This window comes from Psammomys obesus, unplaced genomic scaffold (assembly GCF_907164565.1).
Source record: "Psammomys obesus unplaced genomic scaffold, mPsaObe1.curated_primary_1811, whole genome shotgun sequence".
Lineage (NCBI taxonomy): Eukaryota > Metazoa > Chordata > Mammalia > Rodentia > Muridae > Psammomys > Psammomys obesus.
The window spans coordinates 6398020-6417836 of NW_026591711.1; the positions used below are offsets into that span (position 1 = coordinate 6398020).

At 50.3% G+C, this 19817-nt stretch overlaps 1 protein-coding gene across 3 annotated transcripts in view; it reads left to right on the forward strand.

Annotated features, from left to right (window-relative positions):
- The window catches only part of Adcyap1r1 (ADCYAP receptor type I), a 48296-nt gene that overhangs the window by 2652 nt on the left and 25827 nt on the right, over positions 1-19817 (forward strand). For all 3 annotated transcript variants that reach the window (XM_055611805.1, XM_055611803.1, XM_055611804.1), the window contains exons 2-5: positions 5287-5411; positions 6619-6724; positions 16983-17090; positions 19095-19115. In XM_055611805.1, the coding sequence (XP_055467780.1) occupies positions 5358-5411; positions 6619-6724; positions 16983-17090; positions 19095-19115 (289 nt within the window). In that variant the 5' untranslated portion in view covers positions 5287-5357. The remainder of the gene's footprint in view (positions 1-5286; positions 5412-6618; positions 6725-16982; positions 17091-19094; positions 19116-19817) is intronic.

The following is a 19817-nucleotide window of genomic DNA, read 5'->3' on the forward strand; positions in this document are numbered from 1 at the left end:
GTGTGTGTGTGTGTGTGTGTGTGTGTGTGTGTGTGTGTGTGTGTGTGGTGTACACTGTGTTTCAGGAACCTCAAATATGGGCTGTATTTTTTTTCCTATGAATCTAGTACATATTTTTAGACTGTGTGGGCATTGTACTTGGCTGTAGCGACTTTGTCCCTCACAGGGACAGAAACTAAACCTGACTATGTTTTGACAAACTTTGTAGAACCCAACATTTTAATTTCATGCAATTTGTAGTTCAGGCAATTCAGTTCTTTTAATTTCATGGCCATTTGGAAATGCATCATTTAGAAACCATACATGAGTTTCTGGCTGTTCAAAAATTGGGAACAAAGTGAATCTGATTGGCCAGAAGGATTTGCTAGCTCCTGGGATGGAAGGTTAGTGGTGAGAGGGTTCAAGAGGTTGAAGAAAAAGGATGTCTGGTCTGGGAGCTCAAGATGCCTGAGAATTAATTGATCCCCTTGGTCTCCCAGAGGCATCTGGTTGTCAGTACTGGGGGAGGCCTCCACTGTGCTCAGGGGACACCCCCATTCCTGAAGCATACCTGGGGACAGCACGCATTAAATAATTCTGACATTGTCTGAGCATGCCAAGCAGTCCCCGAGCCTCTTCTCCTGTCCCTCTTATGAGGAAGAAGACAACCCCAAACCTCACCTTGGATCTCACTGTAAACTTGGCAAGACCTCAACAGCCTAGGCAGGAGGGAAAGGGGCTCTTTGTTCAGGGCTGACGACTAGTGGGTAGGATGAATAAGTGTACTGGTGGGCTTTCAGGAGGTGCTGTGCCAAGGTTGGAGCGGTCTCTCTCCTCCCAGCTTGCCTCAGAGTCTGAGTAGTACATGGCTCCCTCCCTCTTCTCCCTGGCAGATGGGCATGTGGTGTACTGGCTGAGAGTACTGGCAACCACTGTGCACCTTGGAATCTCCTCACTGGGAACCTATGGCTCGGGTAGCAAGCTCACCCTTCCCTCTGCTTCTCTCCTGCCCCGCTGTCCTCCCAGGACCTTTCCTTCCTGCCACATCTTCCAGGGATACTTTGCTGTCATATTGCCCCATACCTTAGAATTCTGCCCACTTTCCATCAACTTGGTCCTGATCCTGAAAGGCCATGTGGTAACTCTGCTCAGTGGCTGTGAAAACCTCTTCATTTTGGTAGGGGTGTAGCAATCTCTCCCCATTCAGTGCCACCCCCTTTCCTGGAACAGTCCTTCAGTGTTCCTAACTGCTAGACTGGCTCCAGCCTCCTCTACTGCTCTAGAGATGGCTCTGATGTCCGGTGCATAGCAGGTGTAGAACCAAGGCCTGTATGCAGAGAGCAGGGATGGGACTTCGCTGTCCTCATTCCTCTGTTGGCGCTTCATAGGGCAGAGGAGTTCAGGGTAGGGAAGGATGAAGAGAGACACCTGGCTTGAACTGAGGGTCTGGACCAGCTGTGGGAAAGGTTGTAAGTGGCCTGCAGCAGAAACCATGCCCCTGCGGAGAGTGGCAGGTGGCCTCTCCTGGGTTTGGTGCAGTGAGGACAGCTGAAGGGTCTGCAGATCCCCCCTTCTTCTGACGAGGAATGTCTCGAGGCCCATGAGTCACCGATTCTCCACTGTGCTATCTGGTGATGTGGCTGCAGCTGTCAGTTCCTGCTCAGCTCAGCTTCAGGACTGCTGGGGCCTAGGAAGGGCAGGCCTTCTCTGGCTGGATGGGTGGGAATGTCCTGGGGTCTCCTAGATCCTCTGCAGTCCAGTCCAGGTCCCATTCCTACCAGACATATTTCTAGGCCCCACACCATGTAACCCTGGGAAGCACCTTCCCACTCTGGCCTTAATTCCCCCACGATGAGGTGGCTTTTCAAGTTGATCTCAAGCAGGACTGTTCAGAGCTGCTCTTCCTAAAGAGGAGGGGCTGGTACAGGTAGGCCTGCATGTGCACAGGCATACAGCAGGCAGTAGCAGAGGATGTGCACACCTCTGACGGTGTGAGAGGTCACATGATGTGCAGCAGGCCCTTTAAGAGTGAGAGCGGCAGAAGTCAAGGGACACATATTTTGGAGCTAAGTTCTGGCTCTATGGGGGTACTTCCTGTATGACCTTGGTGAAGTTGCATAGACTCTCTGTGCTGTATCATCATGCCTATAGAATGAGCACAGTGCCAGGAGCTGCTTCCTAAGTGTCAGTCAGTCTACAGGGTATTCAACTTGGAAGAGCACCCAGCACATACTGAGTTCTTAGTAAGTACTCGCTGTTAGGAGATAAAGTGCAGCCGGCCTACCATTCCCAGTGGATGTGATGCAGCGTGGAGGTGACAGCACAATGGTGTGAGAATCATGAGCACAGAGAGGGACACACCTCACAGACGCCGGGCTGTGGTACATCCTCGAAGTGCTGCCTCTGGGACAGGCATGGATGTCATTCCAACTTTTCAAACATGTAGAGGCTGAGCAGGGAGCTTACGTACCATGCCTGAGGTCAAGGCTAAAACCTGCAGGGGAAACTTCCCACTTCAGTTCCACTAAGAGCTTAGAGCCAGAGCTTCCCTGTTCTCAGAGCCACCTGCCTAGCATTGTTTGAACAGAGAGAGGGGCATGCAGCGTAGTCAAGTGAAAGGGTGTGATGTCCCTCCTCGTGGCTGGGTGTCTGTCAGATCTATGGTGGCCTGACTCAGTTCATGACAGGGACACCTGCATCTCCGAGGAGTTTTGAGGCAGAGGTCGCCTGGATAGGAGCATCAGGCTTGCATGGCAGATCCAGGGGATACGTCTTGGAAGGCATCCCATGAGGACTGTGCCTGTGCCCCACAGAGCACTGTGGAGAGCAAGCACCAGGTGCTGCTGGGAAATGATGAGGACAGGATAGAAGTGCCGGGAAGAGCAGAGAGCGGGGTTATGCGGGGTCCTCGGAGTCAAGAAGTGAAGCCAGGGCTTGCGCCCTCTGTGGGAGGGCCCTGGCTCTTGCTCAGTGTTTGCCACACCTGAAATCCTCGCCTGTGTGAATTCACAGCTCCTGTGTCAGCACCAGGTGTATCTCCGTGCATTGTGATCTGTCTAGGAGACTGTACATAGAAGTGAGGGTCCCTGTCCATATCTGCAGGTGGGTGATGTGTCTGTGAACTATTATTTCTCACAGGAGCATTTTCTGGATGTGGTTCTGGGTCTCCATGAAGGGGTATATTAGGGGAGGTGCCACCGCAGATGAGCATATTGATGAATTCAGGTGTCCCTTTATCTCTAGGGTAAAGGTGGTTTAGTGTTTGTGTACATGGCATGTTTTTATACTCATTTTCTTCCAAGAGAGGAGTGTGGAGAGAAGGAGGGAAAGGACAGAATACCACCCCCACCCAGACTTCCTGCCACCATGTTTCCTCTACCAGAGGAAACCTTCGGGGCGCAGCAGTTTGTCCCTCTGTATGTTCCAAGGTTCTCACAAAGGTTACAGCAAAACCACTTTAATCCCAAATCCACATGATGCCATCTGGATGGCCAGACTGGCAGGGGGCCTCAGGCTGCCCTAGGTTGACAGAGTCTGGGAAGAAGGAAGTAGAAAGTATGTTTGGGGACAGTCTGGTCTTGAAGGGTTTCCCTGGGGGCCACACTCTTTTTTTGAGCCTTCAGCTTGAGATCACTCATGGTGCAAGAGAGTGAGCCCTGAGCTTAGAGCACAGCCTGCTCTTTCTTGTTTTTCTGTCCTAGGCTAGCTGGCTTCTCACTCCTGCTGAGGTCCCCAGAAGTAGATACTCCCCAATCCTAACTAAGCCTGAGGTCATTTCTGCAGACATGATCTGGGATCTCAGACTGGAAGAGGTGGTGGCACCCTTTGGAGAAACCACCAGTGCTATAGCCAAGGCTGCCTGTCCCCAATGGATGAATGGGACCCTGGTGGAGATGTAGGCATTAAAGCCTGACTTCTGCCAGCAGTTTCTAGGCTCCTCCCAGCACCCCCAGCCTTACCTGTCCCCTCCCCTGGTACTTATCAGCTATCCCAGGTCTCCTCAGCATCTCTGAGTGAGCTGTAGATTTGAGAGGGGGTGTTCTCCTCTCATTATCTTCCTGTCCCTGGTTTTCTTCCTCATTTTAGGTATTTGTTTATTATCTGATTGAGATAAAAAAGAGGGTGTTGAGGGTGGGGGCACAGAGGCCTGGGGAACAGAAGCTGGACACACAGGACTTGTGGGCACAGGGCAGCAGGCTTGCTTCAGCTCCTCACAGCCTCCAGAGTGAAACACTGTTGTGCTAGCTGTGTTCTGATCGGTCTACTTAATAATCCTTCCCACAGCAATGTGGTAATAACCACCATCACTCTGAAGGGTGACAGCACTCTGCTTAGCAGGGCCAGCGTGCTGCTGCTGCGGTGAGTAGCCTCACATGTGCTGCTTTTTGTCCGAGGGCAAGCCTTTCCCAGTGCAGAGCTCCTGAATCATAAGGCATCTGTGTCAATGGTCAATTTTAGAAGCAAAGCAGGCCAGGGCTGAGTGTGATCTTGAGCTTGGTTTCCCCAGTATCCTCAATTATCTGTACCTTTTCTTGTCTCTTCTCGGGCACCCCGTCCTCATACCCCTGTCCTTGAGGTCCAGCAGCACTAAGATGGGAGCCCAGCCTTTAGTAGTTAGCAGGTGTCAAGGTGTGTGTGTGGGGAGGGGGGGGAGAGGGCGGTGGGTGAGACAGGGTGAAAGGAGAATGTACTTGTCCCAACTATGCAGTGGGGGCAAAGAGACCCTTTCAGCGTGAGCAGATGGCATGGAAGCTTGTTTTTCCATACCAGAGCCGTATGGAGTTAGCTAGGTCACCCAGGCTGGAGAGGTGTCTTCCCACCACAGACTGCTCAGTGACCCTGGCTTCTATTCCTGTGTCATTCTCCAGCCCCGGGGATTTTATTCTGTCTGCCGTGGAAGAGGTGGGCCCTGCGCTTAGAAGGGAAAGTGAAGGGGCTGGGAGCATGTGTGCCCTGCACAAGAGGCTCACGCTTGTGCCTGAGAACAAAGGAGCCTGGTAAATGTCATTGCTAGGTGGGCATGCGTATGCCAGCCAAAACGCAGTTACTGTGTGGAAGCAGAGAATGCCGAGACGTGGAGACAGCTGGCCTGTGCAGAGGAATAAGCTGCTCTAGAGTGTTCCAGTAGCCTGGAGGCTGAGCTGGCATGAATCCACATATGATGCCCTACTGTGGGCCAGTGCTCATGTTGGTGGGATGGAAGAGTCAAAGAGAAGGGGTCCAGGCCCCAAAAGGTAACCAGGGCCAGAAGCCTGGACTGGGAACCCACTGCAGGTGACACGGTGCACTGTCTTTCCTTCCCTTCAGCGTGTGGACAGCGGTGGCGACTGACTCTCCAAGGCTGGGAGCTACAGCCAAGATAGTGGCTGGGAAGCACCATGGCCAGAGTCCTGCAGCTCTCCCTGACTGCCCTCCTCCTGCTGCTGCCTGCGGTAAGGGGCCAGGGTCCTCTACAGCTGTTCTGAGTCTCTACTGGAGAACCAGTGATTTCTCCATACTCTCCGCAAAGCTGCCCTCAAGGCTGGCATTTCTGCCAGCGCTCTTGCCTGACCCCATCCCCGCTCCCACCCTCCACCCTCCGGCACCACCATGCTTCTGTGATGTGACTTAGATAAAGGGCTTTCCTCAAGACTGCTGCTGACCGGACTGAAAGCTGTTACAGAATTTGCAAATCTATTGAGATGGTGACATGTTGCATGCTATCTGGCTAGCCCAACTGTGTGCAGGATCCCTGAGCAGGGCCACAGAATGGTCTTCTGGTCCCCATGCCATGAGGTCCTCCTACATGTAAATTCCACATCCTGTCCTCTGTTCACATCTCTCTTGAGTAAGGGTGAAAGTCAGGAGTGAAAGGACAAGCCAGGGCAAGGCTGTCCTTAGAAGCTGGGATATCTATCCTTCTTATAACTCCCTATCTGATAGGACATGCATATCCTTCTCTCTGTGAGGGGTCTGTCTCGGAACATGGACCTTGACAGCTCAGATTCCTTGCCAAGGGAGTCATTCTGACATAGGGTTTGATGGGAATGAACTTGGGCATCAATCATGATGTAACAGTGGGGCTATGAAGACCCTGGACCTGCTGTGAGACCTGAGCTGATCCTTGTACCTGCCTTTCCTCCTCTGAAATAGAATGGAGAGGAGAACCCTACCATTACCCCTTTATCTGCTGTGGCAGGGCATTTGTTCCCATAGCTCTCAGTTTACCATCTCTCACCACCCCCAAAAGTACAGCAGGAGCCAGAACATCAGATTCAAATCCTGTTACACGGCCTACCAAGTCACGTAACTTGGAACAAGTTAAACAACATCTGCAACAGTAAATGATATAAAGAAACATAGTCCCTCCTTCCCAGTGTTTATCAGCTTCTAGCATGCTTCCACACACAGATGCCCAGCTGCTGGAGGGCAGCACATGTAGTTCTTAATGTAACTATACCATGGAGACTGAGGGTCCGGAGCCTGTGGGACCCACACCTTGAATTGAATAGCCCTCATAGCAGATGTTGATGCCCCTGCTGTTCTGAGATTTGTCACCCTCCTCCTGCTTCTGTCCCTAACACTTTCTTCCTGAGTTGAAGCAGAAGGATTGTCAGTGGCGCTCCTTGCCCTCTCACTGTCTGTCCCAATGCCCTGCAGGCTCTTGCTATGCACTCTGACTGCATCTTCAAGAAGGAGCAAGCCATGTGCCTGGAGAAGATCCAGAAGGCCAACGACCTGATGGGCCTAAATGAGTCTTCCCCAGGTGAGTGAAGTAGCAAACAGTCCTGGTATCCTTAGCACATGCAGGCTAGCTCTTCAAGGATGGTGGGAGGGTGTGAAACTCTGAAGCCTTCAGAAAGCCCTCGGCAACCAGGGTGTTTGATGTTTGCCTTGCTCAGTGACATTAGGTGGCTCTCCTTGCACCAGTCTGGGCTGGGCTGGGCCGGGTAGCTTAAAGTGGTCACTGTTTTCTCCTGGGTCTGGTCTGGAGAGCAGCTGTCAACGAGCTTGTTCATAGGCCACCTGGGACCAGTGGCAGCAGGAATACAGATGTTATGGTGGCTGGGCTATAGAGTATCTGGCCAGCTGGAGGCAAGGGTGTGTGGGGTTGTTTCCTACTTGCTGGGTCTAGCAGAAGCCGGGGAGGAAAGCAGCAGCCACCCCCAGGGTTTCGCCCAGTGTGGTGCTCACATAGGGTCTGTTGCATCATATGCTGGATGTGGCCACATATGTCTTCAGCCTGTCCCCACAAATGATTCCAAGGATTACATAAGTGCCTCCTAACAGTTCATGTCCTGACAGAGAAGCACAGCTCCTGGTAAGACCCAGGGGTCTTTTTCCAACTGCCCCTGAAGGAGCAAGGGAGGTTGAGTGGAGATGTCATGCTTTTTTTCTGCTTCTGTCCTACACAGCAGGCTGACTCTGCCTAGGGGCAAGGCTCCACTATAGTCTGAAGGGTGTACCTTTCCCTCTAGACTCTTGTAGTTCTTCTGAGAACCATCTGCTGTAAGACTTTATTAATCTGCCTCCCAGTTAACTTGCATTCCCACTGGGCCAGCTTCATACCAGCAGCTTCTTCCCAAAGACTGACCAGGGGGAGTTGTTTCCAGCATGGCTCCCAGCATTCCCATAGCAACTAGAGAAACTGAGGAAAGGGGGGGGGGGGAGATGGGACACAGTGGGAGGAAACCCAAAGACAGTGGGAAGAATCTTTGATCTAAGTGTCTTGTTTGTGTGAATGGGAAAGTGAGTCCTGAAGGTAACAGCTTTACAGTGCTTATCTACCACCTGGTAGATCCCATGCAGCCTGCCTCCTGACCTAGAGTCATTGGTCTCAAATGATAGCTCTTGGAAGGGGAAGGAAGAGAGGTGGGAGCTTACTATATGAGGCTGTGTACACTTTAATTACACTCCTCAGTGGAACACCAGTCCAAAGGCGTTGACAAGACAGGCTTGCCCATAGGTTGTCCTTGTTTGAAGGCTAAAGCTAAAGAGGACAGATATGAGTAGAGAATTAATATAAGGAAGGGCAGGTGATGGTGGAACCGGCTCCTGTGGTGGCTTTGGAGAAGAAGAGGTGAGGACAAGAAGCAGCAGGAATACCCACCCACCAGAGGACCTTTTAGGTGGATATCTACAAGCCACAGACCAGATTAAACTGGAATCTTGGCTTGACATAGTTACGTGACATTCAATAGCTCCCAGGAAGTGCTGGTGAGATGCTAGAGCTATGAAAAGGAATCCAGGGAGGGGTGGACTGCGGGTGAGCCAGGAGCAATGTGAGAACATTGCAGGCTCAGGTTGTCTGTAATCACCCCTACTTCATAGAAGAAGAAATGGGTGCAAGGAGATCCTGCACCTTGCTTAAGGACACAGTTCATTTGCAAGTGGGGCCTGCAATCTGGGACGTATGTGTCAGTCACTTGGAACGCACTGCCCTAGGACAGCACACTCTGAGCGCTATCGTGACTTCCACATCACTTTTGAAGACATGTCACTCCTTAATTTTCTTAGGTATAATGGAGGGGAGAGTAGTATCTAGCAGCTTAGTCTGCAGGAAGCAGCAAGGGCTTGAGGACTTCAGTTGCTGTATCTGTGAGGCTCTCGCATGGTGTTCCAGGCTTCCCACCTCCTGCTAGGTCAGAGTTTTTCTAGTAAGGTAGATGCCATTTGGAATTGTCTGGAAAGGCTTTCTGAAAGAGAGGAGAGAGTTGAGAACCAGTGCTCTGGCTTCGGAGATGTGAGAAGAGGAGGCCGGGTGGGAGAGCCAGCCTAGGTAGGGTTGGCCTAACCAATACAGGTGAGAATCGTGGGCTAGCACTTACAGAGCGGGCTTGCATCCTAGTGTTCACGCACTCACAGCTTGTCAACCTAAGCCAGCAGCGGTGTTTCCTTCTACCTTGACATGAGGTTGCCCATCATCTAGAAGCCCACACCAGGGTGAGAGAGCCTGGAATAGATCCTGAGACATAAGCTACCTCAATCCACTGCACTGCAGTTGAAGAGTGAAAGGTCTCCCTGCTTCCTGCTTTCTTCCTTGCTGACACACATAGACAGGAGAGAGGAGTTGTGGAGGAGAAAGCCTTGGGTCTGTGTTCAGGAGGGGCCTGCACTACTCAAAGTAGAGCCCTGCAAAGGCAACGGGTGTGTGCGTGAGTGCTGAAGTTGTGGAAGGTCTATTAAGGAAGGAAAGGGGCAGAGGAAGAAACACCTTGAGGAAGGCCATGCTTAATGACGCATCCATCAAATCCATGGCCTGATGGTCCTGTGGTACGATCTGCTGAGAACAGGCAGTTTCTGGGCATCTTGCCAGGTTTCAGGATCTAGGACAGCTAACCCCTGTTGTCAGCCTCCAAGGGAGGGGCTTCATGTTTACTGAGCCTCATATGAAACTCATGCCTGCCTTTAGGGGTGTTTTCAAATTAAACAATCTGGTTCTTCAAAGTAAACAATCTTGTGTCCCTAGAGAAGGGGCCATCTCACTGTACTATGAGGTGCCATTGCAGTCCCTAGGAACACTTTAAGGTGCCAATGAACAGTCCTTGCCTGCATGCAGCCAAGGTCAGCATCATCTGGGATCAGGCTCCAAGGAGCTCTCAGAGCCAGCCTCTAGCTGATTGTAAGGTGTGTCCAAGTTTGATCTCCCTAGAAAAGCACCTTCTACCACTGTGCCCATGTGATGTCAGGCACGAGAGAAAAAGCCATGGAGCAGGTGAATCAGGCTACGATCTCATTCTATCTGGGAATGGCACAGGATTAAGTTGTATCGTTAGCCTTGTTGGGGAAATGTAGAGAGGAATTGGTCAGCTCTACTCTCCTCCTGTCTCTCCAACTTTGTTGTCCCTGCACACTTATCTTTGTAGACACTTCCAGGAAATATTGAGGACTTCACACACTTGAAAATGAAGAAGAAGAAAGCATGATAGTTTGCTTCAGCACCTGGGACTGTCCAAATTAGTGCAGCTTTCACATTTATGTACATAGACACATGCACCTGAACGTCAAGGCCACCCTTTAAGGATGGTGTGGCTGGGCAGCCTCTGAAATCACCACACAGTGCAGGAATCTGTACTGGCCTTAGTGGTCTGGTCAGCTACTACACGTGGCCGCATTGTGCAGTCCAAAGGCTGTCAGCAGGAGGAGGATGAGAATAAGTCACATGGCACAATCCTTTACAGTAAAGTTGAAAAATTAAGCACACTATGAAGTAATGATGAAAGTATAGTTTAATAAATTCATGGGCCAAGAATTCAGTAAGTTATTCTGCACTGTATGCTGTGCTTTTTTTTTTTTTTTTTTAAACATGACTGGCAACATGAGGCAGTGTTCCCACTGGCATCACCGCAAACACACAAGTGACATTAACATGGTGATGGCATGTTGAGAACCAGGCTCTTCAGGGTCGGAAATTCCACCCCATCACCTTGGGCATATATTACAGAGGTTTCTTGGAGGGCAGAATCAGGGATGGAAGCATATTTCACTGTTTTGTTTCTCGTCCAAATCACTGGATCCTGCATGGGGCTTGAGCCAACTCTGAGCTGGTTTTGCCATATGACACATGAATCGGCTAGAGGCAGAGGTGTGGTTACTGGCAAGTCACATGGCGAGTCTCAGCCAGCTCTGGGTGGGTGCCTGGAAATCCTGACTGGGGACTTCCCTTTCTGCTTCACTGTAGCCGTGCCCTTGGAGGAGGAAGAAGATAATTAGGGGCAGCTGCTGTGCATGGGGCTGATCTACGCACAACAGGCCATGTAGCTCCATTCTTTGATCCCTCCTCCTGGATCAGGGCTTGCTTGACTAGGTTGTGCCCAGCAACACCTCGTGTTTTGCAGGGCCTTGGGCTATGAGCATGGGAACCTTCCTGTGTCCAGAAAGAGCTAGTCTGGCTAGCTCTTCAGTGAATGCCACATGCTGAAAGAGATGAGGAAAGCCTGCAGTGCTGTGGAAGGTCAGGAGATAAACCTTCATGTTGCCTTTCTGGACTTGGTCCTAGATAGAGTTCAGATGCTTCAACCAGTGACCCCCTTCCCTTCCCCATTGAACTTCCAGCTGCTCTAAGACTGACCAGGCCTAAACATGAGGAAGTGGGTATCTTTATCGACCCTTGCTCTGGAGAACATACTCTAAATAGGGTTCATAGGAACCTGACTGAAGGATTTCTCAGAGTCATATTTTTCAGAAGCTGGTCCTTTTGGAACTCTAGTGTATTAGACCCTCCTGAAGGTTTGTTAAGCACAGATTGTTGTGTGGTCCCAGGGTATCTCCTATCTAGGTCTGGGTGGAACCTGGGCATCTGCATCTGTGTGTTTCTGTATTGGGGTCACTCTTGGAGATCTGCTGCCTTCAGCTCTCTTCCTTCCCTTTAGCACTCACATCACTGGAGGGGGAGGAGTCCTCCTTTGATGAAAGAAGAAACCTTGGCTGTCAAGTGAATTTCAGGAAATTGAATTGTTTTTTCACTCTCAAATTGTGTGCTCAAACGGAGGCCTTTCTTCAAGAATACCTGAACATCCCGGGTGGATCCTGAAAGAAAGGGAGGGCTGTGGCTTTGTCTGTCACTCTGGTGTCCCTGGGCTCATGAGTTTTGAACTCTACGTGGAACTGGACAGAATCATCACCATGACAACCTCTGATTAGCTCCTCATTCTATTCCCTCAAAGACTAATGGCTCATGCATTTTCTCTCAGCTCCAGGCCTAAGTAGAGTCTGTTCCCCGCACCCCACTCCTGTCACAGGAGTCACTGCTGCACGCACTGGAGTGTCGGAGGGGAAGGGGGCACAACCCTTAAAGCATGCAGCACTTCCTGGCTCACGATGCCCCCAACCCTCAGTAGGGTTTGTGAGGATTGAGCTGGGAGGAGGAAGGGTGGGGCTGGTGCAGAAATAGGGAGCTGGGAAAAGGTCACGGGGGAGGAGGGTTGGGGGAGCTATCAAGTGAAGCTAGCTCTAAAGGAATCAAGGCCTGCCTCAAAGGAAAATGGGGAGGGGGGCACTTGAGGATCTTCTCTCTGAAACCAATGTTCCTGGCTGCTGTGTTACTGTCTTGTCCTGCTTTTCCTCTGCAGCCTTCTTTGCCAGCTCTACTTCTAAACTTTGGAATTCTTGAATGTTCTGTGAACTCACTTTCTCCCTGGGCAATCATCTAGCTACGCTGACCACCTCACCCATTCTTGTCTGGTTTAATTTTGGCTCTTACTTCTATCTTAAATCCAGCATATGTGAGACCAAACATGGATTTCAACTTGTCTCATGCTCTCACCATTGGACTCCCAACTAGTCCCTTTATGTTGATAGTCTATCCATCTACCTTTTCACTTACCACCTACCCACCCATAGTCCACCTATTCATCTACCCATCTATACATTCAAACATTTATCCATCTGTCCATCTGTGTAGCAGTCTATCTTCCCATCCGTTTATATCTTCACCCATCCATACAGGCACCCAAGTCAGAAGCATGAATGACATCCATCAGTGGTACTTTCTTATTGCCCTTATGTGCCAGTCAGTATAACATAGAAGATGCTGCAGTTACAAGCTAACTTTAAAATCCAGAGGTCAGCACAGTGACAGTCTTCGGCTACCATCTGGAGAGATATGCTCACCCCTCAGCCTCCTCAAACTGCAAATATGTGTCCTTGCCTGACAGAGGGTCTTTGCTTGTGTTCTCGTGATTGGGAGAGCCTCTTGGGTTGCTTGGATGAATGCTGTGTGAGAGTCAATAAGAGTCCTTAAAAGTGAGGGAAGACAGGATTGCTGAGGAGGCTTAGAATGCCAAGCTGCTAATTTTGAAGCTGGGGGAAGAGGCCATAAGCCAAAAAGCAGTGGTGACCACTTGAACTTGGGATTGTTCTGGAAAGGCACCTCCCCTCAAGCCTCTAGCAGTTTGCTGATGCACAATTTTAGCTAGGTGAGACTGATTTTAGGCCTCTGACTTCCTGGATGGTATAATAGCAACTTGGGCTACCAGAAGACACTGAGTTGCCTTATAAACCTCCAGCCCCAGTAGGAAACTTACATATCACTCACTCAGCATAGCATTCCAAATCATTGTAAGATCCATGAGGCCCAGACTTGGCTGCTTTTGCTTCACTCTCCACTGCTGGACTCATATATCTCCACAGAATCTCTTTTGAATTAATGAGCAGATGAGAAAGAAAAGTAGAAAGGGTAGAGAGGGGGAGAAAAGCAAGAGAAGAGCGCAGGAGCAAAGGTTACTGTGAAGACTTCTGTTGCCCTCAAAATTAACTGCGCTGAGCTTGGAAACTGCATGTGTTCCATGTGCATGGTGGGGACATATGTTTCTGTCCTCTGCCAGAAAACCTCACGGCCCACTTGGAACCCACCTCCTGCCCTAAGTCAAGGTGGTCAGCCTTTGTAAGTGGTGGTCTTTATGGTTCCTGGGATCCTTTGGGGATCTTGTTCTGGTCTTTCTTCCTATCCTGGCCTTGTGAGAGGACAAAATGAAGGACTGGGAGAGTTTCTAGACTTGTGACAGGTAGACCGTTGGGAATCCCAGGCAAGGAACTTGGCAGATGTGTCAAAAAGTAGTTCCAGTGGCTCTTGCTGTCCCCAAGGCACGAGCAATACCTGTGAACCTTCTGTTCCAGATTTCACCTCTGGCCAATCAAAGTTGGGGTACTGACAGACATCCACCTCTACTCTGACATGAACCTGTGAAACATAGCAGAGGAGACGCCAACCTAATTCTGGTCTCTTTTAGGCAGGTTCAGAAGGGAGGCCCTGCCCTTTCTCCATCTTTTTCTTCTTGTAGCTTCATGTATCTATGGCGCAGGGAAGCCAATCAGAAAACTTTCATTTAAGTGCAGGCATTGCTTACCCTGCCTCCACCTCTGATCCCCAGCTCTGGATCCTGGCTGCTGCCACTCCCTGCCCCTCAGCCCTTATATCTATGCCTTCTGTGTAGCCTTCTGACCCTACCATTGTCAGTGGAAGAGCAGCTGGTTGTGCCAGAGCCTAATGTTCCACATTACAGGAACATCTGCTGGCCAGAGCTTCTGGATATGGGCCAGACATGGTCACACTCCATGGGCATTTCACAGTCAGCACAGGCCATGGCAGCCAAAGATGTACTGTTGGTTCTCTTTCAAGGACATGGTGTCACAGCCAAGCGTGCTGTGCTGGCAAGACATGCTAGGTAGACAGGAATCATTGATAGTGGCTCATAGAGACAGGTGGCTTCCTCATCTGGCCCTCAGAGTTCCTGTCCACTTGGACTCAGCATACAAAGCTTTAACATTTTCCCTAACTCCTAGAGGTATCATTGTATGAGCAGCATGCCACAGGCCAGTGTCACTAGCGTGAATGGTAAAGTAGCAAAATCTAAATCCTGAGAGATCTAGGAGCTGAGAATGTCTTCTGCTGGTAGAAGTCATGACTTTGACAGAGGAACCACACTGACATTGAAGTCTACCCCCAGGCCACTGCTCTGTCTGCTCTGGTTTCCTCCGAGCTCACAGGTAGCTGGCCATTGAGCTTCTATTTTTCCTAATGAGTGTCCCAGGAACATCTAGTTGAAATAATGAAATTAAGATCAGTGACAACTCCAACACGCATGGAGTAAGTGTTGTGCTCTCCACAGAACCTTCTGTGTAGCAATGCATTAGTGTTCCTAACTCCCCCCCCGGGGGGGTAGTACATGGGCAGTCACTCACTTCCCTTGTGGGACACTGAAGTTCCCCCGTCTGTAGACCCCTATAGGTCAGGTCTTTCTTCGTGGAGCTTGCTGCTGCTCTCTGGCTGCCTATGCTTCTGAACCTCTGCCTGTCCCACTCTCCACTGTGTCACAACTCGTGCTTCCTTTGTTGACTCCTAAGTGTGGTGTCCTGGGGCTCCCTCCTCCTTGCTCTCCTTTTCTCACATCCCTTCCTTGGGAGACATGACTCATGAGATGGCTCATCCATTAAAGGCTAGGCTCACAACCAAAAAGGCATGTCTCACCACTCATATGCTCAAGGGAGAGTAAGCCTGGCAGGCCAGGTAGGGACAGGGACAACGGGCTTCATTCTCATGAATTACGGTGTGAAGAACAGAGATTTTCATTGTTGATGGTGGGGAGTCACCAGGGTATTTTGAAAAGATGTTACTCCTAGCCGAAGGAGATCTAGGAGGAGGCTGTCACTGTGGTGCCAGCGAAGGCTAATGGGTTCCGTTGGTATCTGGAGGGAATCAAGCAGGACTTGCTGCTGTGGGGATGGAGTGACACTCGGGTATCTAGCTGGCTGAAAACACATGTGGCTTTAGTAGGACGGTCTGTATCGAGTCCAGAACTCCTGCATTTGACTAGTCTTTGGCCTCTCAAAGCGGGAACATGCAGCATGTAACTGACCTTGGGTCAGCCCAAAAATGTGGCTGGAGGCCAAAGACTAGAAATATCTACATGTAATTCCGTTAAGTCTCTGGGCAGAGTGAGCTCATCTAGGGTGGGTGGGCAGGTAGCCCGAGACAAGATGACTTCCAGAATCTGTAGCCAATCAGGTGGGCAGAGTACAGCCCGGCTGGAGTTGAGATTGTTCTTCAGATTTGGCAGCAAAGAGGGCGATGTTGACCTTGATGAGTGTTGCTGCAGTGAAGAGGAGGGGTAGAGAGATGGTGGCAGGAAGAGAGAGAGTGTGTGTGTAGAGGACAGGGTTCCAGGAGCCCCAAACCTAATCAGAACTAGTCAAGCCTGACGCTCTTCCTCCTTACTGCTCACCCCAGGGAGACTTGGTGATCCCTAACTCCCTCACTGTGTGACTGTCTCTTCTCTTCTGCCAGCTGATTCCCCACAATAAGGCTTTGACCTTGGCCTCCTCAAGGACTCTGCCTCTATCACCACTTTCTGTTCCAAGTCTTTCCACAGTCCCTTCCAAGCTTCTGTCTGGATACTTTCCATCTTCTCAGCTGGGGAAGCTGTGACCTCACTTCAGGTGCCAGCTTTGCGGGTGGCAGCTCCTTGCTCAAGGCATGTGCTGGGATGTGGGGTGCAGCCTTAGTCAGCTGATCCAACCTCAACCCCACCTTCTTGGAGATGTGAGCCACATTAAGGAGGTGAATAGGAGGCCAGGCCCTACAATGGTGGTGAGGCTAGGAGAATGCAGGTGTCTGGCAGGCACAGCTGAGCTGGGGCATGGAGAGGAGAGTCTCCTGCCCTGGAGTTCTTACACTTGCTTTTTTGGACTACTCTGAGGGTGCTTTTGCAGGTGCAGGAACAAGCAAACCTTCCTCACACAGGAAGACTCATCTTCTCTGCTTGTAAACTGTTTGCCCCCTGCAAGGGCCAACTTCTGAGCAGTGCATGCAAGGTGTGTATGTGTGTATAAGCTATCTGTGTATGGTGTGTGGCTGTAAAAAATGTGTGTGTGTGTGTGTGTGTGTGTGTGTGTGTAAGCTATCTGTGTATGGTGTGTGGCTGTGAAAAATGTGTGTGTGTATGTGTGTGTGTGTGTGTGTGTGTGTGTGGTACCTGCGTAATGGCTGTTACCGTTGTTATCACCTAACCACAATACCTAATAGAAATAACTTAAGGGAAGAGAGATTTCTCTTAGCGCATAGTTTCATGGGCTTTGTTTATGGGCAGGAAGACACAGTAGAGCCGCTCAGCTCACATTCTAGTGCCTAAGAAGCAAAGCAATGGGAAATGCCAACATCCCATTAGCTTTCTCCTTTCCTCCTTTTATTTTGCCCAAGACGCCTGCCCACCCACGGGTGGTACCACACACACTCAGGGTGAATCTTTCCTCCTCAGTTAATCCTCCCTGGGGATGCTTTCACTTTCTCTAGAGGAATGGCTCACTGTCTCCTGGGTGATTCTAAATCAAGCCAGGTTAATATTGCAAATTAACCATTGCAGAGGGCCATGTGTGTACGCACATCTATAGTACGCGTGTTGTGCCTGTGTGCATCTGTATATGTGGGATGTATCTGATGTGTTATGTCTGGTTATGGAGTGTATATACTTGTGTGTATGTGGTGTGCATATGGCCAGGCACACTCTCACCATGGTTCTCTCCTCCAGGTTGCCCTGGCATGTGGGACAATATCACATGTTGGAAGCCTGCTCAAATAGGTGAGACAGTCCTTGTGAGCTGCCCTGAGGTCTTCCGGATCTTCAACCCGGACCAAGGTAAGTAGAGACCAGAATCTTTCCAGTTCTGTTGGTTTAATTTGCAATCCACACAGCCACACCCCTACCTGGAGCCCAACTTCAGATGGGCAGATGGCTGATGGCAGACAGGATTGGATGGTGTTCTTCATGCTGGTATAGGGCATGGAAACACTTCTTCTCCAGAATTCACAACAATCTGGGCTTGGGCACAGAGGCCACAGCAACTCTACTGCTTACTCCGTTAGGGACCATCAGTAAGCCAGATTGTCCCTCAAGTTTTTGCTCTTCCAGATGGCAATGTGACACAGTGGCTATCTCCTAGGGCACTCTGTGAGGATAAAGGGAGGTCAACTATAGAGATGGTATGTAGCACAGCACCAGGCGAATTTTTCATACTCAGTAGTAAAGTTAGCTGAAATAAATCATCATAGTCACCAAGATGATGACCTAGCCACAGAGATGTCTCGGAGGCCTGGAGAAACATATGGATGGGCTGTATGATCAAACACCCATCTTCCTTAGGGTCTCTACTGCTGTGAAGAGACACTATGACCACATTCTTCAACTGCATGATGTGGGCAGTGCCCGACCCTCCAACCCACTAGCCAGTCTTCAGCTCACCAGCACACACATTTTCTAAGCAAAGCATGCCCTTGGTCCCTGGTGCCTTCAGACGGGCTGTGACAATTTGAAGGAGGAGAAGGAGGAGGAGTTGGACTCCTGCTCTCCCAACCCTGGCTGTCTAGGAGAGGGCCTTGAGCACCAAGGAAAGTCAATGGTGTGTACACATAGGCTTCAGGGTTATGTGTGTGGTGGCTTGTGCCAGAAAAGCAAAGCTGAGTAGAAGCTTCCATGGCGCTCACATGCCGTGTCTGTTCGTGGTCTCTGTTACCACTGAAATGCTGTGTGGAGATCCTGGAAACTAACTGGGATCCTGTGTAATGGGTGCAGTGACCTAGCTGTGTTGTTGGATATAGAAATATGAGTCTGGGAGCAAAGCAATACTTTGCCTGAAGACAAGATCCCAGGGGGCCTGACTTCATGGAGCATGTGTTGCTCCATGTAGCCACAGCCAATAATTTGTCTCCATCCTGGCTTGCAGGAGGGGAGAAAGAGTGGTATGTATTGGGGTCCCAAACATCCGTTTTTGACTTTCCATCCAGAGCCCAGAGAAGGAAGGGTTTGTCTATATACCCCACCTCTCTTTGTCCCACATCTTGCCCATCTTCTGCTAGCTAGGAAGAGGCTGGTTTCTGGATGTCCGCATGCCAAGGACTCTGAGACTAGGTGTGACCCAGATCAGGCCAGAAGGCAAGTTCGGGAGGAGACACTAGGCAGAGACAGAGTGAATAGAGGGAAGATGTAAGTTGTCAGGAACAGGGCCCAGGATACAGCTGACTCCGAAGATTTATTCCCGGGGAAGGCAGCATAACCACTTCCTCCATGTACCCCTTGCTTTACTTCAGCTAGTTATTTGAAGCGTGTAGCACATTCTCTCTAGGCAAGATTGCAGCCACGAAACCTTTTTTTCCTACAGCAGCCACAAGAGGTGACAAGAATGAGGGTAAAATGATCTCCCTGAGCTGCACCCGCCTCAGGGTGCAGGAAATGTTATTTACACCTGGCTCTTAATGGTTCATTAAAGCAGGGCCTTTAGCACCTCTGTTCACAGGCTGGGAGTGAGACTTACCCTCCCCATAGAAGAGACTGAACTGCAGTCTCTCTTTTGCTTTCTCATTTCCAAGGAGCTCAGTGACAATGATGTTGCATAGGCCTTCCTAAGGTGCTGGCTTTGTGGGAGCCCTGGCCAAAGCCTCTACTTCCTCCTCATGTGGAGTTAGATGCCTTCTCCAAGATTGTTAGGTCCTAGCATGGGATCCCCAGGCCTCCAGGACCCTAGCAGAGCTTTCTCAGAGTTAAGGGTGGAGAGCCAGTGACCTGTGAAGGCAGACCTGATTCAGCCCTGCTCATGTCTGCATTTCTATTCATGTTCTCTCTCTTTCTCTCTTCCTCTACATACAGTCTGGATGACAGAAACCATAGGTAAGAGGATCCCTGGGAGAACAGACAGAGTTTCATCTGCCCATCAGGAGCCCTGCCTTAGAAAATCCAATGCCCCTGGCTGCTGGATTGATGGTCAGATTGGGTAGCAAGGATGGCAGGACCATCAGGGATTGGCTTCTTTCCTCCTCCCAGAATCTGGCCATCCTGGAGGCTGGGACAGATGGAGGGCACAGTGGTTGGCTTCAAGGCCCTTTCAAGCTGGGTCAGGTGTTTGAATCACCAATGGAGGGAATGGAGAACACTGTGTGTGCAGAGTGCATGTGTGCTCTTACATGCAGGCTGGCCGTTTGTGAGTTCATGCAGTCACTGCGATCCCAGCAGCGGGGAGACAGATTATGCAGGGAGGACAGGTTAGAGGTTAAGACAGGCTTCCTGAACAAGGTGGCACTTCAGTTTAGAGATGGGATTTTGAAGAGGTGAAAGGAAATGGAGTTAACTTCTAGGCTGTCTTTAGATAATTATGAGAATAAAGCTTATAGGATGGGGAAGAGAACTGTCTGCAGGTAAACATTTTGGCCTTTGATGAAAAACAGACTTGGAGCTGAGATGGAGGTTTAACATCAAAAAAGAAACTGCAAGGCCCAGGATTATTTACCCCCTTTCCTCCCACCCCAAAGGCTCTCTGGTGGGGACCAAGCCACACACCCCTCTGAGCATCATAGCCCTGTGCAGCTGCTGCCC